At 43.8% G+C, this 26,852-nt stretch overlaps 1 protein-coding gene across 1 annotated transcript; it reads right to left on the bottom strand.

Moving 5' to 3' along the window:
- Nucleotides 1-721: 721 nt before the first annotated feature.
- Nucleotides 722-26,852, bottom strand: LOC113017734 (macrophage mannose receptor 1-like). The gene is made up of 5 exons (XM_026160842.1): nucleotides 26,699-26,852; nucleotides 1,546-1,929; nucleotides 1,105-1,449; nucleotides 931-1,019; nucleotides 722-847 (listed from the first exon to the last, which is right to left on the bottom strand). The coding sequence occupies exons 1-5, from the start codon at nucleotides 26,850-26,852 to the stop codon at nucleotides 722-724; spliced, it is 1,098 nt and encodes a 365-aa protein (XP_026016627.1).

The following is a 26,852-nucleotide window of genomic DNA, read 5'->3' as shown; positions in this document are numbered from 1 at the left end:
AGACCACATGAAACCCCTGTAAAATATTACATGTATGCATCTAAAAGATGCAATAACAAAAGTAGACAAACATGATAACATGAATGGGAGAAAAAGTACAAAACTACGACCACAACAGTAACTATGTACAAACTTCATACATCACCTACTCTGCTTAGTAGAGTCAGCTTCCTCTGCTTCTGCAAAATAACATTTAAGGTAAAGTGTCAGATACAAGTAGATCCAGCATGCATTGCAACTGGACTCACTTGAAAGCTATGATCCAAATTTTAATTAGGTACGGTTTAGGAGTCTTAAGGTGCCGTTTGTGGCTGCCATTGTTATGGGAATCAAACAGTCTATCTAAGCAGTAAACAAACATAAATAGTGCAATGTTTTGTGTTTTTCATCCTCCCTAAGTTATATTTTGGTTCTTCAACTCAGCAGAGGTTGCTGTCAGAAAGAAATAGAAGTATAGATCTTAATACAATGCTTCCACAAAATCCTGTGCAGTGACTCCCACAGAAGGACAGTGTCGAAAATGATGAATGTTAGTCTGTCACAAAAACTTCAGATGATTACAAAATTAATGAGTCTAAAATTATTTCTACCAAACTACAACTGCAGCTGAACAAATGAGCTGTTGGTGGAACTTTACACTCTGAAATATTGAAAGATTCAAAGGATGAGACAGCTCAGCACAGCATTTTATTAACTTCACACATGAAGTGGTTCAGTCCAGTCAGTCTTTAGTTTTGCAGCCACCGCCCACATCCTGCTTCTTCGACTGGTCGTCACGGTAACTCTGGACTTTCCTCCAACGAATCCTGAAGTCTGTCAGTCCTTCTGACAGCATGAGGCCTGACAGCTGGACAAAATGTGCAGATGATGAAAAACATGAAGCATAGTTTGAACTTGTGTCAAGTTTGTGTTGGTGACTGAACTGCTGACCTGCTGTGAAACCTGCTGCTGGATCTCTGTGCTGTGCATGTCTGCCTCTGACTGAAGCTTCATTTTCACCACTGTTTGCTTTGTCACTGCTAAAAATGAACCACATATAACAACACAAACATTAGTGTTTTACATGATGACAGGATCTTACAGTGTTTGCATTCTGGACCTCACCTGTGAAACAGAAAAAAGAGAAAGAATTTTTACAGAAGTCATCAGCCCATTCCCCATACATTAAATTAAATGCTCCACAGTACTCAATTGAATTGAGGTTTCCAGGCTCAGAAGACAGCCAGTTAGTGAATGTGGAGGTTGTGTTGTCAGACCAGGAGGACCAGGGATCCCTGTAGAGGCCAATCCACACATACTGAACCCCTGATCCATTCAAAGTGAGCGTGATGTTGGATTTCTCCTCTTTGCTTCTTATACTGGTCAGGTCTGTGTGGTATGTCCTGCAGTACGACTGAGCCGCTGACCAGGAGCGACTCTCCTTCACTAAGATGTAACTTGTATTTTTGGCTGTAAAAGATTCAAGAAAGGATGAATTTTGAAACACACAGACTATGAATCTCATAAAATTGTAGGGTAACTATGGCAACAAGCCTTTTTTCCTACCATTGTAACACAGGAAAGGGTAAGAAGCTCCACAGGGTCTATCATTCATCTGTGTTTGTCCCTGAAGAGCCACACAGTATTCCTTTGCATTTACACAGTCTGGTTGGCCGTTAGCCCAGATCAGAAATTCATGTGTGCTGCCAACATTAAGAAGTTTTCCCTCCATGGACCACTTCCAGCTGTAACGATCATCATAGAGCCCTAACCAAGCCCAAGTTTTGATCCTTGGTGAAATTGAGAAAAGCAGTAGGTTGATGTCACTGTTGTAGATGGTGACCAAGTCAGTGAAGTGTTCTCTGCAGTAACTCTGAGCTTCAGTCCAGGTCTTCAGCTGGTTCACAAAGTGGTATTCTCTGGAGTGGGGAGGAAGAGTGGAAAGTCCTCCTGAAAAAAGTATCACTAATTATTGTTGAAACTGGGCTCTTGGGCTGAAAAAGACAAACTTACAGAAATAACAATTACAAATATTTACTATGTGGTGCAAGTATGAGGTGGGACATATGGTATTAATACATCAGATAAAGACATGTATTTATTTATTCATGTTATTTAGTTTTATTCTTTCTTACACAGATTTCTGTACTTTTTATTTCACCTCACTATGCGCCTTTGAACAACAAACTTATTTAGGCTAAACAGAGACAACAATAACACCAAAAAGACAGTCCTACTGGTTAATCCATGTTATGAGTTCAAAATTGGGGATGGAGACAAGAGAAAAAAACCACAATAACAACACTGGTCCGGCCGGGTTGAGTCAAACGATGATTTTAATGATCACACACGTGGGAGATGGACACCGTATGCAGACAGCCTCAGCTCTCAAAATGGTGGAGCATTGATCAAACTCTTATAGCCTCTGGTGCCCCCACCTTATCATAAAAGCCTAAACATTCACATGCTTTTCTCTCACACGGCGCCTAAGCTACGACCTTGGCTCCCTGTTTATCTGCTCCTGCTGAGATGGGGCAGAAAACTCCAGTATATTCTGTTCTCTTCTAATCAGACAAATAAGGCGATGACTTTCTGCAAACAGTATTTCTTATAACATCATAAAACAATATCATTCATCCACAATAAATCAGCAGTCTAATTTAATGCAAATCAGTTTAACTAATGCAATAGTTATCAGCTTCTTCTAATTCAGGAGAATAATGCAAACTAAAACTACATAATAATTCACAATCTTTAATTAGGGGTATAACATGGCATAAAATAATATTATAATCTAACAGCCATTAGCGAGACTTATACAATAAAAAGAGCAAAACGAGGCAAAAACATATAATTATGTTTAAATATATGTAACATATGTTGAAGGTAAGATTGTTTTGAGGAAATCTGAAAGTGGTTCTTTATGGCCTCAATAAACTCTTCCCACACCGGAGATATTGCTCGGGATCAGCTGCCTCCAAAGACCTAAAGGCTAACTAAGCTTGATATTATCACTCCGTTTTCAGCTTAATGGCTTCTCGCTGCTTTGAGTGCATCTTGATCAGTTGACCAGCTCAGACTCCCTTTTCACCCGGATATTCAGATTCAAATTGTGGTTGTAACACTACATCACTCGGGTTTAGATCAGGTCAGCCATTCCTTCCAATCATGCCCCGGATTACCCACACAACCATTGAAGTCTCCCACTAAAAGAGTGGGAGTACCTACTCTTGAGGGTTTTTCACCCAGAGTCCCTAGGTGAAAAACAGTCAAACACAGGGAGGATTCTCTGGCTGGCTTTAGTGGCATCTAATAACCAGCTCGCAAAATAAAACAAAATAAAAACAAACCAACAAATTAGGGCTGTCAACATTAACGCAGTCACCATGATTAACGTGATTAAAATTTTTTTATCGTAATTAATCTATTTAGAGCTCAGAGTGAATCAAAATCCCTGAAATGTCGCTGCGAACACATTTCTGGTAGCTTGTCCAAAGTTTGTCCATTCTGTGCTGCAGATTGGTTAATTTGAATCGCGTTAACCGTGATGACGGCATCGTCATCCCTACAACAAACACAAAAACTGAAGTCATTATGATACAGACTTATAATTTGCACCCATGTGTTTTCTAAATTCTATCACACACATATACGTCAAAAGTGAGCGTGAGGGCCCTCACTGCACCTACTGCTGCTGCGGTTGCAGGTGTTAACAAAAGGTGAGCCGTTATTTGGCTGTAAAAGATAGCAAAACATGAAACTAAGAAAACAAAGAAGAATCAAAACACTGCGTAAACTAAAAGACGATGACACTCAGTTAAAACACCATGAATAAACTATAAACTGAGTAAACTATGAAACACAATGACTGTAAAAATGGTGATGATATTAGACCACCTAACACCTACTGAACGGAAACACGCAGACTAAATACACATAAGTAATGATCAAGGGAAGTGGAATCACATGGGGAAACAGCTGACAACAATGAACATAATGACAGGACAGGGGAAGTGGAACTAAATATGACAAACAAAAAACACTGGACTCTTTTTTAAAAATAAAACAGGAAACATGAAGACATGGATATGACACAGACTTGACAATGAGAATCACACAGACCCAAAACATGACAGATAAGACACACGTAACAACCAAGGAACTTTGACACAGGGGTGAACACACAAGTGGAACCTGATAAACCATGAGTAAAACTGTAAACTAGGCATGACCAAATGTATCTAGATAACTGGAGAAAAAAAAACTACAATACAAATGAAAGGACAGGATAACATGGAGCATCAAAGCCCTCCTCAACAACAAGAAGAGGGCTTTCAGAGGGGGCAATAAAGAGGAGGTGAGGAAGGTCCAGGTGTTACTAAAGTACAAGATCAGAGAGGCTAAGGACAATTACAGGAGGAAGCTGGAGTGGAAACTCCAGCAGAACAGCATGAGAGAGGTGTGGAGGGGCATGAAGACCATCACTGGATTCAGGCCAACCAACAGCAGGGGAGCTGAGGGAGGTGAGAATAGAGCCGACGAGTTGAATCTGTTTTTCAATAGATTCGACACCACAGTGTCTGCTCCCACCCCCACAACCTCACCTGCAGTCAGCCTGGAATCCAGAGCCACACCACTGTGCCAGCCTCTCTCTTCACATGGCGCTGTTGCCTCCTGTGAGATTCCTGACACCCCTCCCCCACCCATCACCTTCACTCAATACCAGGTTGAGATGCAAATGAGGAGACTTCACTCAGGCAAGTCTGCTGGACCAGACGGAGTGAGTCCCCTCGTCCTCAAGACCTGTGCCCCCCAGCTGTGTGGAGTCTTTCATAAACTGTTTATGCTGAGTCTGCAGAGGGTCCCAGTGATGTGGAAGACATTATGCCTCGTCCCTATTCCAAAGACTCCACGTCCCAGTGGCCCCCAGGATTACAGGCCCGTGGCACTGACCTCCCACATCATGAAGACCCTGGAAAGGCTCATCCTGGACCAGCTGCGACCCATAGTAAGACCACATCTGGATCCCCTTCAGTTCGCTTATCAGCCTCGTCTTGGAACTGAGGACGCCATCATCTACCTGCTCAATCGTGTCTACACCCATCTGGACCAGCCGGCGAGCACTATGAGGGTCATGTTTTTTGACTTTTCTAGTGCTTTCAACACCATCAGGCCGACCCTCCTGGGTGATAAGTTAGCAGCGATGCAGGTGGATGCTTCTCTGGTGTCCTGGATTGTTGATTACCTGACAGGAAGACCACAATATGTACGTCTCCCACAGTGTGTGTCTGACAAGGTGATCAGAAACACAGGGGCACCACAGGGGACTGTCCTCTCCCCCTTCCTCTTCACCCTCTACACCACAGCCACTGCACAGAGACCTGCCATCTTCAGAAGTTTTCTGATGACTCTGCGGTGGTTGGATGCATCAGCAGGGATGATGAGACAGAGTACCGGGCTGTGGTCGACTCCTTTGTCACGTGGTGTGAGCAGAATCATCTGCAGCTCAACGTGGCAAAGACCAAGGAACTGATCGTGGACTTCAGGAAGACCAGGAAACACTTGACCCCTGTTTCAATCCAGGGGGTCAGTGTTGACATTGTGGAGGACTATAAATGCCTCGGAGTACACACTGAAAATAAACTGGACTGGGCTAAAAACACCACAGCACTTTACAGGAAGGGCCAGAGTCGTCTCTATTTTTTGAGGCGACTGAGGTCCTTCAACATCTGCCAGAAAATGCTGAGGATTTTCTATGAGTCTGTTGTGGCCAGTGCGATCCTCTATGCTGTTGCATGCTGGGGGAGCAGGCTGAGGGTAGCAGATGCCAACAGACTTAATAAACTGATCCGTAAGGCCAGTAATGTTGTGGGGATGGAGCTGGACTCCCTCAAGGTGGTGTCGGAGAGGCGGATGCTGTCCAAGATAAAGACAATGTTGGATAACACCTCCCACCCACTCCATGACATGTTGGTCAGTCACAGGAGCTCGTTCAGTGAGAGACTGAGATTACCGAAAAGCACCACTGAACGACACAGGAAATCTTTCCTGCCTGTGGCCATCTCCCTGTACAACGCATCCACTTAACACACTGTTTGCTGCTACAACTACACATGTTTCTTTTCCAACTATTTATTTATGAGTGACTTATGTATGTATGTATATATATGTTTAATATTGTACTATTCTTAGTTAGTGTATTGTCTGTCTTGTCTTAATGTTGGTTTATAATGGAGCACTGTAACAAAAAATAATTTCCCCCAAGGATCAATAAAGTATTCTGATTCTGATTCTGATGTGTTTATAGACTATATTTCAAATGTTTAAGATATTAATATCACTGACCTGAGAGCAGCAGGATGAGCCATAAACAGGTTTCTTCCATTCTTTGATTCTGTATAATAGATGTAGTCATCATGATTGTTATTGTATCATAATTATTATCAAAGATGTTTATCATTTAAGGTTTCTTATCTCCAGTCCAATAAGTTGCTTAGTTTATATGCATATCCACAATAATTATATCAAAAAGGTTTTGAGCATTTAAAATCTATAATTCCCTTAAAATAATAGTTTAAATCAGAATAATAGAAAAAAATAATGATGAGTGACTTACATGACAACGTATCTTGTGATCTCTTCAGGGAAGCTGAGTTTAACCAGGTCTTTATATAATCCTTTGATATATTTTACTGTCAAATCAGGACACCTGAAGGGAGTGAACTTTCTGTACAAATTGGGCACGTGTGGAGTTGAAGTAAAAACGTGTTTTAATGAATGTTAATTATAATGTTATTACATTCATGTAGTCAATCAAATGCTGTTAACATACTTTTATCAACTAAATCTCTTGTTTATGTTTTGAGGTCGTAGAACAGTTTTTTTATACTTTACCTTATTTTTTTTTTAAGTGTTGTAATCTTCAAAACATTTTCTAAACGTAAAAATGTTTACATTTGATACTGTCATGGTCCTCAGTCTGAGGACTCAGTGTTTTGTGTTTCCTTATGCTTTTGTTCATTCCCAGTGTGTATTCTGTTGTGATTTTGCCATTTGTTAGGTTTCTGTTCTTTGCCTGCCTGCTCCCACTTCTCTGTGTTCCCTCTCTCTCTCCATGGTGTTATTGTGTCTGCTCATGAGTCTGCCTGTCAAGTTCAGCGTCCTGTCTGGTTCTCTGTGTCTGTTAGTTTCCTGTTTTATTCTGAAAGTTCATGTCTCATGTCAGTGTATTCAGTTTTACCTCTCGCCTGTCTCGTTAGCCTAATTGCTCCCAGCAGTGTCTCCCTCCTGTGGCCCATTCCCTGATTACTCCCCATGTATTTAAGCCCTGTGTTTTCCTGTGCTCTCTGTCGTGTCGTCTGTTTAGTTCCATGTCAGTCTGCATTATTCTGTTACCTGGTATTCATTCTGTGACTCTCTGCCATCTCTCTTTGTGCATTTTGCTCCTCCTCCCTTGAGTGTCTGGTTTAAGTTTTGTTCTTTAGTTTTCCCAGTTTAGGTTTGTTTACTCCCTGCTCTGCTCTTCCTGTTTTGTCACCTTCTCACCGCTGTAAATAAACACTCACTCGCACCCCAGCCAGTACCTGCATTTTGGATCCTTTTTTCAATACACCACACGACTGCCCCCAGCCGTGACAGTACGACGCGAACACAAGATGGATCCAGCGGTCTTGCCCGGGGAGAGCGACCTCACACGTGCCCTACGCCTGGTGGACTGGGTAACCCACACCTCCAATGCACGAGCGAAGGTTGTGGGGATAAATGCCGTTGAGGCTATCTTGGCCGGAAATCCCTATCTCCACCAGGTCCGGGGATTTACAGACTTAATCGCTGAGCTGCATAAAGCCCGGGAAGTAGCGGATTCTGCCCACCAACAATGGACTACGACCGCCACAAAGCATCCGTCTCAGATTCACCCACCGGAGGTTTCACGGCCCGACCCCCCAGAGGTTTTTCCCTGCCTGTCGGAGACGTCAGTGGTGGGGAGGAAACATTCACGCGGACTCCTGTGCGACCAGCTGTGGTGAGTTTTAAGGACGCTGGTGCTTCTGGGACTGTGTTTTCTGGGGCTGTTCATGGGGAGGGTAAAGACAGTACACGGCGCTTACCTACCTTCGTGGTAACTGACCTCTCACAAGTTTGCATTTTCAAAACATCCATAACAGTAACTGACTGGGTTTCATCCATTCCACCACCAACTCCAGTCTCCCCTCAACCAGTACATCAGCCTTTAACCAGTTCATTAGCCCAGCCTGCATCGATTCCATTAGCCCGGTCACCGGCTTCCGCCATACTGGAGGCTGTGTCTGTGCCACCCATTTTGAATCCCGTTCCTAGCACCCATTTTAAGCGGAGAGACAAACCCATTAAAACCACTCTAGTTTCTCAGAAACTGGCTAATTTAGAGACTGTTACTCACCCCAGGGTCTCCCCAGAGGCTGAGTTTCTGCCTCAGCTGACTCTGGACCCCTGGAGGCCAAGACGCCAGCTAAGAACTGCACCATGCCAGCGCTGCCTGGGCAAAGCCAGTGCCCTGCGCAGTTTCAGTTACCGGTGTCTCTGTCAGAGGCCCGTGTGCCTGCTGGTTCTGTTCTGTCTCTGCCAGAGGTCCCCACACCTGCTGGTTCTGAGACTGTCTTCGCTGGGGGGCCCGAGGAGCCCGTCCAGCTTCCTGCCTCGTCAGCTGGGGGGCCTGAGGAGCCCGCCCAGTTTCCTGTCTCGTCAGCTGGAGGGCCTGAGGAGCCCGCCCAGTTTCCTGTCTCGTGAGCTGGAGGGCCCGAGGAGCCCGTCCAGCCTCAAGACTCGTCAGCTGGAGGTTCAGGAGAACCTAGCCAGCTTCCTGCCTCGTCAGCTGGAGGGCCCAAGGAGCCCGTCCAGCCCCAAGACTCGTCAGCTGGAGGGCCCAAGGGGCCCATCCAGCCTCAAGACTCATCAGCTGGAGGTTCAGGAGAACCTAGCCAGCTTCCTGCCTCGTCAGCTGGAGGGCCCGAGGAGCCCGTCCAGCCCCAAGACTCATCATCCTCGCCAGTTGCAGTCTCATCATCCTCGCCAGTTGCAGTCTCATCATCCTCGCCAGCTGCAGCCTCATCGTCCTCGCCAGCTGCAGCCTCATCGTCCTCGCCCACAGCAGCCTCCTCATCAGCTTCACCAGCTTTGCCTGGTCCAGCCTCCTCATCAGCTTCATCAGCTTCGCCTGGTCCAGCCACTGCCTCAGCTTCGCCTGGTCCGGCTTCAGCTTCACCCACGCCGTCCCCTGGTCCGGCTTCAGCTTCGCCTCCGCATGGTCCAGCTTCCGCATCTGCTTCAACGTCGCCTGGTCCAGCCTCCGCTTCAATCTCGTCTGGTCCAGCTTCAGCATCATCGGCTTCGCCTGGTCCAGCTTCAGCTTCACCCACGCCGTTGCCTGGTCCAGCTTCAGCTTCACCCACGCCGTCGCCTGGTCCAGCCTCAGTTTCACCCACGCCGTCGCCTGGTCCAGCCTCAGCTTCAACGTCGCCTGGTCCAGCCTCAGCTTCAGCCTCGTCTGGTCCAGCTTCAGCATCCTCATCAGCTTTGCATGGTCCAGCCTCTGCTTCTGCCTCGCCTGGTCCAGCCTCTTTTTCTGCCTCGCCTGGTCCAGTCTCTGCGTCTGCCTCACCTGGTCCAGCCTCTGCTGGTACTGTCATGGTCCTGAGTCTGAGGACTCAGTGTTTTGTGTTTCCTTATACTGGTACTGTCATGGTCCTGAGTCTGAGGACTCAGTGTTTTGTGTTTCCTTATACTGGTACTGTCATGGTCCTGAGTCTGAGGACTCAGTGTTTTGTGTTTCCTTATACTGGTACTGTCATGGTCCTGAGTCTGAGGACTCAGTGTTTTGTGTTTCCTTATACTAGTACTGTCATGGTCCTGAGTCTGAGGACTCAGTGTTTTGTGTTTCCTTATGCTTTTGTTCATTCCCAGTGTGTATTCTGTTGTGATTTTGCCATTTGTTAGGTTTCTGTTCTTTGCCTGCCTGCTCCCACTTCTCTGTGTTCCCTCTCTCTCTCCATGGTGTTATTGTGTCTTCTCATGAGTCTGCCTGTCAAGTTCAGCGTCCTGTCTGGTTCTCTGTGTCTGTTAGTTTCCTGTTTTATTCTGAAAGTTCATGTCTCATGTCAGTGTGTTCAGTTTTACCTCTCCCCTTTCTCATTAGCCTAATTGCTCCCAGCAGTGTCTCCCTCCTGTGGCCCATTCCCTGATTACTCCCCATGTATTTAAGCCCTGTGTTTTCCTGTGCTCTCTGTCGCGTCGTCTGTTTAGTTTCATGTCAGTCTGCATTATTCTGTTACTCGGTATTCATTCTGCGTCTCTCTGCCATCTCTCTTTGTGCATTTTGCTCCTCCTCCCGTGAGTGTCTGGTTTAAGTTTTGTTCTTTAGTTTTTCCAGTTTAGGTTTGTTTACTCCCTGCTCTGCTCTTCCTGTTTTGTCACCTTCTCACCGCTGTAAATAAACACTCACTCGCACCCCAGCCAGTACCTGCATTTTGGATCCTTTTTTCAATACACCACACGACTGCCCCCAGCCGTGACAGATGCTAAATATTGAATAGTGTAAATTTTAAAGTTTTATATCCCAAGGAAGGCCTATCTGTAATGTTTAAAGACTTCTATTTCCAAAACAAAACGACATGTAGCTCTTCTATTGATGCCACTCCCCAAACTTTGGCTGAACAAACTGATTAAAAAGGCTGGTTCTGTCTGGTGTCAGACTTGAGAACCTGTAGGAGGTGTCTGAGAGGAGAATGCTAAAAAAGCTTGTTTCTATCATGTACAACCCCTTCCACCCCATGCATGCCCCCATGATGGACCGTCAGAGAAAAGGCAACAAAAGACTCATTGCCCCGAAATGCAGAACTGACCGCCACAGTAAATCCTTTGTGCCAGTGGCAATAAGACTGTATAGCTCTTCCTCACTCTGTAGGTTGTTGTTCTGTTTCCTTCCAGACCGTGCAATATTACCCAAGAGTACCTTATTGAATATTTGTTTCATCCCCCCATCATACGCTGCTACTCCCTTTATTCGATTGCACAATACTATGTCACTTTCTAGAATAGCCTGCATTGATAGTTAAGTTATTTATTCACCAGGATATAGTTATATATATTACTTCGTTAGAGTTATTTGATACTACGTCTTGCACTATCCTACTGTATATTACTGTATACTACTATTCTTATTGTATATATTGTATATCTTATATCTTATTCATCTTTTCCTCTGTCTCTCCTGCTGCTTTGAGCATGTACATGACAAAATAATTTCCCTCGGGATAAATAAAGTTATTCTTGTTCTTATTATTACTTTTTGGTCATGTGACCATACCTAAAACTTTTCAAAACCACAAATTCTGTAAATGACGTGTCTCAATTCTTAAAGAAGGAACCAAGGTTACACAAAGGTGGTTCTACTTTGCCAACATGTAAAACATTAGGGAAATCAAGCTTTTAAGGCAGGAAAAAATTTAAAAGCAAATAAGGTCAGACATGTTTCTAGGAACAGACATCATGGGTGGTTTTAGCAACAAGTGAGAAGGATTATGGAGCCTGTGCTTGTCCGTTGTCTTCATTATTCAGTTCACAGTTTATTAGTACGCAATTCATTTTTTCCAACTACATTTTCGCCCTGTTTGACATTTATGCTAGAAATTTCAAAGTTATGATCATCTTATGTCGAATCACCCTAAATTACTGTAGAAGTACACAGTTGACAAATGTATTAGCAGTTATCCTATTCCTCATTGATCTCATTCAATGGTAAAATGCATCCAACAAACAAATGAATTGTTAATAGTTAAAATAAGAAATAACATTTTTAAAATCATTCCAGCTTAGTGGTGCTCCTCCTCTAGGCATGTAAGTCACACGTCTCTCTGCAGAGTGGTTTAAGTTCTGCGGGGCGACATAAATGTCTCTTCCAGTTGTTTCCATCACTGTCTGTTAGGATGCCTGGGACGTTGACCCAGTGTTTTTGAGTTTATTATATTATTTATACTTTCTAGTCTTTGGTTTCTTTGAGTTCTGTCTTATGGTTTATGTCTCTGTCTTCTCTAGCTGCTCTGTCTCCCCTGTCACCTGTATCCCCTTGTCTAGTTCGCGTCTCTGTGTATCCTTAGTTGCTATATCCCCGTGTCCAGTCAGTGTCTGTGTCTGCCCTGGTCCCACGTCTCTGTTCCCTCTGTTGCAGAGCGTGCGAGTCTGTGTCTTTGTTCAGTCTGTGTTATGTGTTTCCTGTTTTACTTTGAAGGTCTCTGTCTTATGTGTGTTCAGTTTACGCTTCTTTGGTCTCATCAGTTCGGATTTGCCCCAGCTGTGTTTCCCTCCTGTTACTCATTCCCTGATTGCTCCCTCTATGTATTTAAGCCCTGTGTTTCAGTTTGTCATTGTCGCGATCTACTGTTTATTTTGCTGTGTGTTTTGCCAGTCCACCGGTGTTAGTTTATTTTGAGTTTTTTCCAGTTATGTTATGTTTGCGTTCAGCATTAAAGCTGTTTTGGTTTAAGTTTGTCTTTGGAGTCTGCATCTTGGGTCCTATCCCTGTCCGCACACAGCCGTCACCTAACACTGTCTATAGGACCAGATTCCTAATGTATGTAGAATAAGCATTCAAACATACCAGTTGGTTTTCTTGCTTGTCAACATGGATTTCAGCTATCTTCAAAGGTGCAGGCATTATCAGCACTCTTGGTTTATGGCCTCTACCAACCCCCATCACCTCACTTCAGGCCTTCGTCCTGCGAGGGAGATTTTATGACTCCTCTGTTGTCCATTCATCTCTGCAGAAAACCCCTTTGTGGAAAGGGTGTTCGATCCAGTTGTCTTACTGCTGTTATGATCCCACCTGTTGAGTCACCTCAGCAGTCTTATAGACGTGGTCATGAAGCAAATAACAACAACAATGACACAAAGACCGTGTTCAGAGTGTCAACGTATGCATTGCACAGTGACACAGCATTAGGTGATGTTCATAGGAGATTGCTGTCATCAGCAAATAATTTCTGGTTTCTGTGATTTTCGCAGAATCATGATGGCATCCTTGAACTCCCTCTGCACTGTTGATTGGAGCTTGGCACGCTCCCCTCATCCTTCAGGTGCCCGTCTGTTGTCCACAATCTCCTCTTGTTGGCCTCTGGAAAGACTTGTGGCACAGCTGTCATTCCAACGTAGCTTTATGTTCATTGCTGTGGCTCTGGAAACTTCTCATAATGACCAGCAGGGCCCCAACCAGCACAACCTTTGACCTCAACCACTGCCTGGGCTGTCAGCCATGCCTGTAATGGTTCTTGTTTCTCACTGGGCCTCTGAAGATTTCTCAGGAGATTCCAACCTTTGGGATGATTTTCTCAAACCATTAAACCACAATTATTGCCAGAATTCGCCCCAGACATGGATCGTCCCGTGTATTTAGCAACATTAATATAATCTGTGACTTTCCTTAAGCAAAGTCACTCCACTCATTTATCACTAGGAGCTCAATAGTGGCCAGCTAATGAGCCCCATATAAAACTATTCCATCTCTCATTTGTTTTCTCATGTTACTTGTCTGTCTCTGCTGAATCCTCTACACGCACTCTTAGAAAAAACAAACATTAGCAACAGACATGGACAATCCTGGTGGTCAGGCACAAATTGACAGGGTCCAGAGGTGCTATAAAAAGATCATAAAGTCAGCCATCCGTAGCTGTGAAAAAGAGTGACACTGGTTTCAACACAGTATGTGTCTCACACTGTATTCAAGTTTTTCCCCTGTAATATTCAACACAGTGTAATAGCATAATCAACATATAACCTGTAAACTCAGTTTCCTTCGCACATAAACCCAGAAATCCTGTAGTAGAAAAAACATTAACCAGTTGTGACCTGTGTTAAGGGTTCAAATATTGAGCAGGGATACAGGAGGGATTCAAAATAACAACACTGGTCCAGGAGGGTTAGGTCAAACGATGATTTTAATGAACACACACGTGGGGGGATGAACACTGTATGCAGACAGCATTGATCTCTGCCCAATAATACACCAGCAGTTGTTTTTATAACATCAGGGTATTATTTATGGCGCCCCCTCATGCGTCAAACAGATACATCACATGCATAAGTTTCAAAACCACAAATGTTCTGTTAACGACTTTTGACACAGTTAAAAAGAACATTTTCTTCGCCTCCAAGCCAGGCGCTTCCGGTAGCTCATCTCAGAATCAGAATCAGAATCAGAAAGGGTTTTATTGCCAAATGTTGAGCAGGTTTACAACATTAGGAAATTGCTGCGGTGCTTCAGTGCAAACATACTGTCATAGAAAAATAAAAATAAGAATAAGAATTAAAAGTGCTAAGTAGATAGATATATACATGATATATACATGAGTGCAGGTGGTGATCAGTGCCAAACATGGAATGATGCAGTGAACACAGTGTAGGGTCATGTGTTAGGGGTGGGAACAGTCATACGGTTATTGTTCATGTGTCCGACAGCAGAGGGGAAGAAACTGTTCTTATGGCGAGAGGTTCTGGTGCGAATGGACCGGAGCCTCCTGCCTGAGGGGAGCAGGTCAAACAGACTGTGTCCGGGGTGAGAAGGGTCAGCTGAGATCTGATCTGCACGCCCCAGTGTCCTGGAGGTGTACAGGTCCTGCAGAGCTGGGAGTCTGCAGCCAATCACCTTCTCAGCAGAGCGCACAACACGCTGCAGTCTCTGTTTGTCCCTGATAGTGGCTCCAGCGTACCACACGGTGATGGAGGTGGTGAGGATGGACTCGATGATTGCAGTGTAGAACTGCATCATCGTCCGTGTTGGCAGGTTGAATTTCTTCAGCTGCCTCAGGAAGTACATCCTCTGCTGGGCTTTCTTGATGACGGAAGTGATGGTGAGCTCCCACTTCAGGTCCTGGGTGATGGTGGTACCCAGGAAGCGGAATGAGTCCACAGAGGTGATGGGGGTGTCAGACAGGATGATGGGGGGGGAGTGGAGCTGTGTGCTTCCTGAAGTCCACAATAATCTCCACTGTCTTCTGGGCATTCAGCACCAGGTTGTTGTTGATCTCGCTCTTGCTTCCCCAAAACCTCAGATGCATGCTCTGCAACAAAACTGTCAATTCTGCAGCGACAAAAATGCAGTTGCAAGAAAAATATGTCTGAACTCTTACCTAGAATTTAAGTCTATCTAAGATGTGTGTGTATACATGTCTCCCGACCTCAATTGCACTTTGTTTCACCTCTCACCTCGCCTACTAAAGCTCACAACCAGACAGAGGCCACTCTCATATGTGTAACAATCTAACTAAAACTATATATGTATATATTGAATAAATGCTTTAATTAAATGCCACTACTCAAAGCTTAATAAAAAAAGAATATAAACAAATGAAAGATAATAATGAATAACCTGGTTATTCAAATAGCCTCATCCAGACAGCTCCTCAAAATAACAACCAAAAAATACACATTTTGCAGAGGAAACAAAGACATTTTAGAAGTACACTTCCTGACTTATTCTGAATCATCTGTTACCAAGCAAACTCAAACGCAGCAGGTTGCTGAATACACTCAGGCCTTTATTCAGGCCTGTTTCTAGATTATATGTGATGTATGTATTGTAAGCGTGTATGCAATCCTTCCATAGCTCTAAGCCCCTTACACAATAGATTGGCTGGACATTTCGCCAGCCAAAGCTTTTGACCTTCAATTAATAGACTGAGCCACAATTCTTTTAGGCACAAAATGCAATGTATATAAAATGATTACAGTTGCACCTGCAATGAAAGATTATTATGTGATTATGATAACACCTGAAATACAGACTTTAATGTAATATCAACAGCTCCAATAAATGCTTTAATGCAATGCTTGTTATGTGTTTCTAATGCAATGATAATGACTTAATGCAAGGTTAATTAATAAAATGATAATACAGATAATAAGTAACAGTGAAATAATTTGTTTTATCCCACACCTGCTATAAATCAAATGATCAAATCACATGATGAACCCTCTGCTGTAGAAAAGAGAATGTAAATGTTAGCACTGCACAGGTATATATACACTTTCACTGTGAGCAATACTCAGTCATGAATAACATACCCCTGGTAAATTCAGACACCCAGGAAAATTACAGCAAAAGGCTAAATTTGCAGAGTTCACATAGTCATGTGACCCAAAGTTTCCTCCTCCTGCAACAAAACAAACACACAGACAAATACATCCACCCTTACATAATGGTAAAGTCAGTCAAGTCTGGTCAGCTTTTACCAGTCCTGTCAGTTCCCCATTTTTAATTTCACTCATTATTTATTGCTGATAGTGGAAACTCTTTCGTCGCATTAAGCTTCTCACCATATGATGTCATTTCAAAAAGAAAAAAGAATTTAGACTGGATTACTTTGTTGAATCATTTTGGACAGGGACTTACTTTCTAATTGTCCCAGATGAGTGACTTGCACTGATGAGTGACCATGCAGTACCCGCTGGTACCTGCCTAGTTGATCAGGTGTTCACCCTACAGCAAGATAATGACCCAAAACATTAGTCTAAGCTAGGCCAGAACCGCCTTAGGAACAAAGAACAAGATGATAACCTTGAAAACATGGAGTGTCCAGCAGAGTCTCCAGACTTAAATCCTATCTAGCTGGTTTGGGATGAACTGGACAGAGGAGTGAAAGCAAACCAACCTACAAGTACCAACATTTGTGGGAACTTCTGGAACAGATATGGGAAGACCGTTCTGAAGAATATTTGATTTCTGTTGTAGAAAGAAAACCACAGGTGTGTTCAGCTGTTACATCTACCAAAGGTGGCGACTTTGATGAGTCATAAGCTTAGGATACATTTTGGTCTATCAATTGATTCCATGATTTCTTTTTTTGACTACAATTGCTTATTTGTACTAAAGTGGCATGACTCATAATTTGACTACAGAATTTTCAAAATTGGAAAAATTGGGGTGTTCTAAAACTTTTGACCGGTATTGTACTTCTATTAATTCATTCCAAATTAACAATTTTTTTTTTTCTCTTCTTTTCTTTTTTCTTTCTTTCTGTTTTTTTTCTTTTTCTTTTCTCCTTTTTCTTCTTTCTTCTTTTTGTTTTATTTCTTCTCTCTTCTCTTTCTTTCTTTTTTCTTTCCTTTTTCCTTTTTTTCTTCTTTAATTTATTTTCACTGACTCTTTCAATATCAACACCATTTATTTGAATCTTTGCATTTGTATTTAAACTACTATTTCCAAATAACATCAGTTTAGATTTATTCAAATTTAATGATAATTTATTTTTATCAAGCCAGAACTTCACTTTACTTATTTCATTAGTCATATCCTCCAATAAATTCTGCAGATCATCACCAGAGTAGAAGATGTTTGTATCGTCAGCAAAGAGAACCATTTTTAATACTTTGGACACTTTACAGATGTCGTTAATGTACAAGTTGAAGAATTTTGGACCCAAAACTGACCCTTGGGGTACACCACAAGCAATGTCCATACATAAGGAGCAACCACCATTTATTTTCACAAACTGCTTCCTGTCATTAAATAACTCCGGACCCAATCTAAAGCTACCCCTCTGACACCATAACATTCCAGTTTTCTTATTAATATATCATGATCTATAGTGTCAAGTCTATGAATAACCCAGCCACATATTGCTTTTTGTCTATGGAATTTGTGATGTATTCTATTGAATCTAATAGTGCCGATGATGTTGATCTGCTTGATCTGAAACCCTATTGACTCTCGTGAGTAGTTTATGTTTATCTAGAAATTTTTCCAGTCGGTTTTTAAACAGTTTTTCAAGAATTTTTGAGAATTGAGGTAGTAAAGAGACAGGCCTGTAGTTTGTGAAATGGTGTTTGTTGCCAGATTTGTATAGAGGTATAACTTTAGCTATTTTCATTCTGTCTGGAAATCGACCAGTTTGAAATGATAAATTACAGATGGTTTTATAATAGCCTCAATGACTCTTTTAACCATTATCATATCAATATCATTACAATCCAAAGATTTCTGATTTTTACATTTTTTACATTTTTTAACAATCTCAAAAACTTCATTTTCATCAACGGCTGTGAGAAACATAGAATATGGATTTCTGTCTATCAGTGTATCCGGTTTTTCCTGTGCTTTCCCAGGATGAGTGATTGTTCTTGCTAAATTTGGTCCAGCAGTTACAAAGAATTCATTGAGACTATTTGCCACAACATCCATATTATATTCTTCATGGTCATTACAAATGAAATACTTGGGATAGCTCTTTTGTCCAGTCCCACATTTTATAACACTGTTCAGTATTTCCCATAATCTTTTATTATTATTTCTATTTATATCTAATTGCTTCATATAGTATTCCTTTTTACTATATCTAAGTATATTAGTTAACCTATTTTTATATCTTTTGTATCTGATTTCAGAATCTTTAGTTCTCTTTCTTAAGAAATCTCTGTATAGAGCATTTTTCTTTATACATGCATTTTGCAGACCTTTTGTTATCCATGGACAGCTCATATATTTATGTTTCCTACTATATTGCTTTATTGGACAGTTGGTATTGTACAGTAATGTAAATATTCTAAGGAATTCATTATACGCACTATTAACGTCATGTTCCTGATATACTTCACCCCAGTTCTCTTTCAATAAATCTTTTTTAAATGCATTCATTCTTTCTTCTGTTCTTACTCGCCTGTACTCTTTTTTACTGTCCATTTTATTGATCTTGTAATTCCTATCATAGATTGTAAAAATTGGAAGATGGTCACTTATGTCGTTAATCAGGAGTCCACTTACAGTCTTATTTTCAATGTCATTTGTAAAAATGTTGTCTACGATCAGCTTCTTAAGGTGTCACACTTTTTGGGCTATTTCAGCATTGTGTTTGGTTAGAAAAGAGAAGCTCTAAATTTACCAGTCGATCTATGTTGCTACCTTCACCTATGGTCTCTAGCTGTGGGTAGTGACCAAAATAGCGAGATTGTGGATACAAGCGGTGGAAATGGGCTTCCTCCGAAGGGTGGCTGGCCTCTCACTTAGAGATGGAGAGGCCAGCCACCCTGGACTCAAGGGACTCAAGAGTAGAGTTGCTGGTCCTCCAAATCGAAAGAAGCCAGTTGAGGTGGTTTGGGTATCTGATATATGCCTCGTGAATGCCTCCTGGGTGAGTTGTTCACACTGGGACAAGGACTTGCAGTCCTTTGTTTTTTTTTTTTGTTTTGTTTTTCTTTCTTTCTAAATGACATCAGAAACAGCAGTATGCGACATTACGTGATGGCAGAGCTTCAGTTCATCCTTTGTCATTTTTTTTTTTTTTTTTTTTTTTTTTAATAAATAGGACAGGGGGAATGAATGAGAGAGAGAGGGGGAGAGAAAGAAAGAAAACCAAAGGGGAGAAGAGACGGTGAGAAGGGGGTGGAAGAGAGACAAAAAAAAAAAAAACTCCTGGGTCACCTGTATGGAGAAAAAAAAACAAACAAACAAACAAACAAAAACAAACAGAGGAGACAGCAAACAACAAAGAGCAACATAATAATAGAGAAAACAAAGCACCATCACAATAAACTAGCTAGTCATAGATATCAGTATTTACTAAGTAATAAACGATATTGTGCAGCACGCAAGATAGACAGCGCACAGTGTGCTTTGAGTCAGCAGCCAAGAAAGCTTTAGTCCGCGTCTTTTAATACCCATGTGTGCATACCTGTGTGGATCAGCATGCTTGCATTCCAAAGGTTTCTCCATGTAATGATCTGCTAGGGAGTGTGGGGGGGCCACAGCCCCGTCCTCCAGGGTGTGAAGCGGGTATGGAGGAGATCAAAACTCCAGACATCCAGAGGCCCCCAGAACACAAGAGACCATGGAAGACCAACAGAGGGGCAGCCGCGCCACTGTCCCAGTAAGAGCTGAGGAGAGTCCCAGATGAGGGCTCGCCCAGCAGCCGCGGAGCAGAAGTCAGGGGGAGTTGCAGTGACGCGCCCGTGAGCTCCGCCGGCCCCCAGCTGCGCCTGAGTGACCGAGCCCTAGGCCGAGAGGCCGGGGGCACCCCACCTCCAAAGGGGCCCGAGCGAGCCCCAGGCCCCAGGCCCCGACAAGCGGCCGCCAAGGAGTGAGCCGGTGTGTACCCGGACGCCCACCCCCAGACACAAAGAACCACCAACACACCGACACCTGAGGGAGTCCGCCACCGGCAGGGGAAGTGGTGGTGGGTGGAGATAGGCCTCCAAACCTTGGAGGGCCTGAGGTGTCCCCAGAGAGGTGGCGTCTGATACCCAACCTGACATATAGACACAGACATACAGGCACACACAGACACAAACATCCATTCCCACCCTCATGCTCTCATATGCACTCACTCCACACTCAACCAACGTGGAGACAGACATAAAGAGACGCTGTACACACAATCACACTCCCCAAGCGTACTCTACAAACCGGGTCTAGGTACCCTTGCCCCTGGAGGGGGGAATTGCACCCAGACCCAGGTGGTGTTACCCTTTTCCCTGCGGTGGGGAGAGGCAGACCACCCCGACTCCGCAGCAGCAGGGAGGCCCCACACCCCAGACCGCAGTCGGACGGCCAACTCCTCCTACTAGTCCTCCCGCTCCAGCAGGCCGCAGAGAATGGGGGTGGGAGAAGACTCCAAACCTCCCTCCACCCGCTCATTGTAGTGTTGATGCATATGTGTTCTAAGGTGCAATTAAAACCCAGAAGGGCATGGAGCTACCTGCCAAGGAGCAGCAGGTAAGCGCATAGTCCCTCCTGCTAACCCTCAATGACTAAGTGTATTTAAAATTGAGAGGTGGGCAACGACGTCAGGGGTGAGGTATACACCCTGATGGTGATTTGGACTCCGTGATTGTGCCCACCCCCAAGATCCTATATGTATGTGTAATGAGAGTGTGAATAATGTGAATGTCTAAGTTGTGGGATAAAATTGAGGCAGAGGCAGCCAGAAGGGGACGGGGGGGGGGGGGGGGGGGTAGCCTCCTCTGCACCCTGGTGACATACCCCCACTCCAAGGCCCTGCATGTGTGGGTGGTTGTGGAGGAGCGGGAAGAGGGAGGCAGCTGGAGATGGGGAGGGAAGGAAGGGAGGGGCAGGTAACCCCTCCCTGGGGCCAGCTCCCCCGCTGACCCCAGTAGGCACTCCCACCCTCCGCGACCCGCCAGGGAAGGGGGGCCCAGGCCCATCAGACCGGGGCCCAGTGCAGTAGCGCCCCCCGGCTCCACAGAGCCCTGGACAGTCCACCCAACCCCACCACAGAGAAAACTGCACCCACCCCACCAACCACACATCTTCCAGACTACATAAGACGGTAAACGCCCAGGCTGAGATCTTCCTCCACCTCTCCTGTATCTCCCCCTCCTGCAGAGAGTTCCTGAGAGAAGAAAGCTCCTGCAAGATGTGACCATCCCCCCCACCAGTTGAAGAGCCCCCCAGGCGGCTCGATGCACCGGCGGCACCCTGCTCCAGGGCCGGGCCCCCATGCACCCACCCGCCCACAACCCCGGCAACACACCAACCAGGACCCGAGCCCCCGAGGCCCGGCCCGGGCCCCAGCCCAGAGACGGAGCGCCCCCAGAACCTCACGCCCATCCCGGACCCACCCAGGGGCAGCCAGGTTGCCAGGTCAGTAACCCGCGTCCGTCAGCACAGACCCTCCCCTAGCCCCGCTGCACGCAGCCGCGAGGAAACAGTCACCTGAGAGCCAACAGAGCCCTCAACCGGACGTGACCGCTACCCCGGGTTGAGCCCCCCAAGGAAGATGCCTCCGGGGAACCCCCCGACGCCCTAAGCCTGTCCCTACCCCCTCACCAATCACAACAGTGAAGGCGGGACCAAACTATGACCCCCCACCCCCACTAGGTGATGGAGCTGATAAAAGGGGCCCAGAGCAATTGATCTAATGTGGTGGCAGAGGCTGTGTCAAGACTAATGTAATCTAATAGATAATTTCTATATTGGTTAGAATTAAGATTATTTTTATTTTTCCAGTTCATGAGGACTGTTTTCTTGGCTATGCATAGGGCAGTGAAGATCATATGGGCTACATTCTTTTCTGAAGTGACATTATCTAAGCTGCCCAACAAACACACTAAGGGGGAGGTTGGAATGTTACATTTCAGACATTTTGATAAGTCTTCACATATCTCGCGCCAAAACTTTTGCACTGGTGGACAGAACCAAAGAGCGTGGATGTAATTGTCTGGTGTATTGCCTTGACAGTGTGAGCAGTTGTTGGAAGATGTAAAGCCCATCTTGAACATCCGATGACCTGTATAGTGCACTCTATGAAGTATTTTGTATTGTATTAATTGCAGACTGGGATTTTTAATTAATTTAAAAGTTTTTAAGCAAATCTGAGACCAGAAGTTTTGGTCTAGGTTGACTGATAAATCTGCTTCCCACTTTGCAGTAGGAAGGGATATTGATTCATCTAATTTAGAAAGTGTTCTGTATATTTTAGATAATAATTTGGGGGATTTAAGAGTAAGAAAATGTGCCGCACTTAGTGGTGTTTGTAATTCAACTTGACTGAGGTTAAATTTCTTTTTTACTATGGATTTAATTTGTTGATATTCTAAAAACCTTGTCTTGTTGATCCCATATTGTTCAACTAGTCTGTCAAATGGAATAAATTCTGTTCCCTCTAATATATGTTCTAAGTATTTAATTCCTTTACAACTCCATTCTGGGAAATTAATCATATTATTGTTTTGTAATATGTCAGGGTTATTCCAGATAGGTGTACGTTTGCATGGGATTAATGAAGACTCCGTTATTTTTAGAAACTCCCACCATGCTGTTAGAGAAAAGCTGATGTTGATACTTTTAAAGCATTCATGTCTTTTGATGTTTGAGCTAATAAATGGTAGGTCTGAAATCTCTAGATCCTTGCATAGTGCCTGTTCAACATCTAGCCAGGGCTCAACTAAGAAGGTATGTTTTAACCATTCTGAGATGAACTGAAGCCTGTTGGCTAAGAAGTATTGGTGAAAATTAGGCAGATCTAATCCTCCTCTATCCTTGGTTCTTTGTAGCGTTTTTAAGCTAATACGCGGGGGTTTATCTTTCCAAAGGAATTTGGAAATATATGAATCCAGAGATCTGAACCAATCTTGTGATGGTTTGTTAGGGATCATCAAAAATAAGTAATTTATTTTTGGCAAGATCATCATTTTTATAGTGGCGACCCTTCCCATGAGTGATATGGGTAAAGATTTCCATCTAGTCAGATCGCCTTCTACTTTCTTTAGAAGTGGGATGTGGTTTAGTTTAGTTAAGTCTGAAAGCTTAGGAGAGATATTAATACCTAAATATTTAATATTTCCGGATTGCAGTGGGGCAGAGGAAGAATTATGGAAGGAGCAGTTAATGGGGAGAACTGTAGATTTTGGCCAGTTAATTGAATAATCTGAAACTCTTGAAAACCAGTTTATTAAAGTAATTACCTCAGAGAGGTTGGTTTGTGTGTTTTGCAGAAAAAGCAACACATCATCCGCATAGAGACTGATTTTATGTTCTATGTTCTTACATTTTATGCCCTTATAAACACTAATAATCTAAACATCTCACAGGCAGCTACTCAAAAACAAAGGTGCAGAGGCAGAGGCAGAGGAAGGAGGGACAGTCTGCACAGTCTATTCAAATCAACAAGTCCCCCACGAAGGAAGACTCCTCAGCCTTTTGTACTTCCCAGTAAATGCAGGCAGGCGTGTCATTGGTCCGTCGTGTTCAAGGCTCCTGCAGCAGCCAATGGTGTGTGTGGACTGGCACACTCTGATCTGCATGAAGTTGGGCGGGCATAGGTCCCTGGCCAGCCAATCACCTGTGAGTCCTGGAACACTTTGATTTCCATAGAGGAAGGTGGGGCCACCCGAGGCCAGAGGCCGTAACAGTATTTTCCTTAAATGTGTTAAATATATATTTTCTCATCTAAATGTCCACTGAGCTGTGAGCCAGGTGGCAGTAATGCGCCTTAACATTGGTTGCCAAGCAAGAAGAAGAAGAAGCTGTGTACCAGGAGGGAGGGGGTTAGTGAGTCGTGAGTGATTCGCTTACGCTACGATTCAGCACAGGAAATGAGGGGGTGAGTAGGTCAAATGTGCTGTTAGCATGTTAGCAGAGCAATGCTACTTTGAACCGAGGAGCTATTGTCTTGATGTGAGCTTCTACTCGGGGTTTTTTTCTTCCAGTTCAGAGCAGAAATGTTTTTGTTAAGATACTGGATGTTGTGTTTTTCTCCACAATTTTAATTATAAGCTAGATATATTTCTACTAATGAAATTAGTTTGCTAACAGCAACAGGGATGAGTCAGTTGGGCTTGTGCATCATGATTCATGAGTCAGTAAAGTGATTCTCGAGTACTGAACGATTCGTTCATGATTCGCGCATCACTAGTTTCTGCAGTCTTCTGTCCTATACCTTCTCTCATGTGAATTACAAGCTGAAAAAGATCAAATGTAAAAAAAGAACAGTTCAAGCCCTCTATCTTATTTTATTGATGATCAGTGACGTACACCAATGCATTTTTATATCTGTTCAATTTTATTTTTTCCATGTTTAGAGGACGTGTTCAGATCTGCATTGATTCTAAGAAACATGTCTGAGAATTTACCAACCTTTCGCTGATGACAGTGTTATGACCCAGTGATGTGTTTGTTGGTATTGTGCCTCCCACCGGAGGATGGCTGGTGGTATTTTCCCTTTTCTTTTTTTCTCTCTCCTAGGAGGTGGACACCTGGGCGTGGCTGCTAGGTATCCGGGTGGAGTCTTTACCTATCCTCGGACTGGATAATTGATGGACCACCTCCAGTACTTAATGTCCGGATGACAGTCACCTGGCAGCGCTTCTGGGAACCCCGTTGACGCGATCACGGAGTTGTGTGTTGTGTTATTGTAGTGCAGGCTGGAGTATTCACGTGTACCTCTAGCCTTGCCATGTAAATAATTGTAAATAGGTTAACAAGTGGCGGTCACTTTTTGTTCCTTTGCTGTATAACTTTCACTGTCGCAGCCTAGTAGGCGTGAGAAGCCGTTTTCTTTTGTTGAACAAGTTTTCTCCTGTTTATCGTTAGATAGTTAGGTAAGTGACTTGTCTTTTGTTTTTATTTTTATTTTTGTGTAGGGAAGTGTAGGGAGTGTGTTTTAGGGGGTTTTGTTTATTGTTTTGGCATTGCTCACTGCCGATGAAAATAAATGGCTGCTTAAATACTTGAAAAAGGTGTCTTTGTTGGGGTTTGTGCGTGGGTGGGAAGTGAGTGGGGCAAAACTTTTGTTGCGTTCGATTACTTGCCGGGACCAGAACGTAACAACGGAGACAGCGTTCATCTATAACCACAAATTCTCCGTAACCACCAAGGCGGTGTCCATTGTTTATTCTGTGTCTTTTAATTGCACATATACAAACATGTCGAATGTGTCTTGCCATGCAACTTAGTGTTCTGCCAGCCACTTCATCATCGATCATATCTATTTGCCTGAGCCTGAGCACTCTGGCAGAAATTGAGAGAATTATTTCACAAGTCTTGTTTTGGTGTTCATTTATGAAAGGTGCATTGCTATTCATGTCTACATCTACATATACCTGTAAATGAACTTCATCCAACTGAAAGAGATGATTTTGATTCCTCTAAGAGGGAGCCAGTTCTAATTGTCTGGAAATTTTCCTGTGACTTGCTCATTTGGCAGCACCTGAGAACATACCAATGAGTCAAGTAAATTGGACCCTTAAACATCAACATTATTTGAAAAGATAATCACAAAATTAAGTATGAAGAAAATAATAATAAAGGAAAAGGGGTTAATGCATTTACTACATGCACTACATTATCATGCATTATAAATTCTTTCTTAACCACGGAAATCATTTTCATCTTATAGTAACAAACAGGACATCTAAGCTTCTTCTTTAGCAGGTGCTTCTTCTGCAGCCATTTAATGAGCCTCAGTGCCTTATATTTAGTTTGCTTTCCTTCCATTCTGGTGTGCAATCTTATTCCCAAAGACATTCAGGTGGAAATAATGAGTAATTTAAAGTGGCTCGGAATAGTATTCGGCCCCCTTGAACCTTTCCACATTTTGTCACATTACAGCCACAAACATGAATCATTTTTATTGGAATTCCACGTGAAAGACCAACACAAAGTGGTGCACACGTGAGAAGTGGAACGAAAATCATACATGATTCCAAACATTTTTTACAAATAAATAACTGCAAAGTGGGGTGTGCGTAATTATTCAGCCCCCCTTTGGTCTGAGTGCAGTCCTGCTAATGACTAAACAGAGTGCACCTGTGTGTAATCTAATGTCAGTGTAAGGGCACATATTTACGACCCTTAGAAAATGGTCACGGGGTTGTTTACAGCCTGAATCAGCCAAGAGGAAGCGACGTAGCGTGAAGAGGACGAGCATGCGCAGTGAGAGAGAAGATGAGCGGAGCAAAACAAAGCACACGTGTCCGGACAAGAGAAGACGCTAGGAAAGGGCCGCAGTCAGGGAAAGACCCGAACAAAGTGTAAACGGGAGGTTAGCGAGACAGTGTACGGTACCGCAGCGAGTCTAGGCTGGGTTTCCGCCCATGTATGAACTCTGACTCCGGCTACAGCGGCCTTACGGGTGCAGCGCCGGGGCTAAGTGTCGGCGGAGACAGCTCTAGCAGAGGGGCTAATCGAGAGCTAAGGCTAGCGGCTGCTCCCCTCCAATCTGCCTCAGTTTCCCGGCGTTACCGGTAGAGTTTGGCGGCGAAGAATGTTTAGAAAGCGAGACAGCACGGCTGGCTGTCTGGCGAAGGACCAGTGAGTTTCCGGGGGAGGAATTGGGCGGCCTCGCTTTGCACGGCCTGGGGACTGCCATAGCTCCGATAGCCCGCGGGACCGCCAT

This window comes from Astatotilapia calliptera, unplaced genomic scaffold, assembly GCF_900246225.1.
Source record: "Astatotilapia calliptera unplaced genomic scaffold, fAstCal1.2 U_scaffold_2, whole genome shotgun sequence".
Lineage (NCBI taxonomy): Eukaryota > Metazoa > Chordata > Actinopteri > Cichliformes > Cichlidae > Astatotilapia > Astatotilapia calliptera.
Note: the sequence above shows the minus strand (reverse complement) of the source record. Positions and strands in the feature narration are given on the sequence as shown.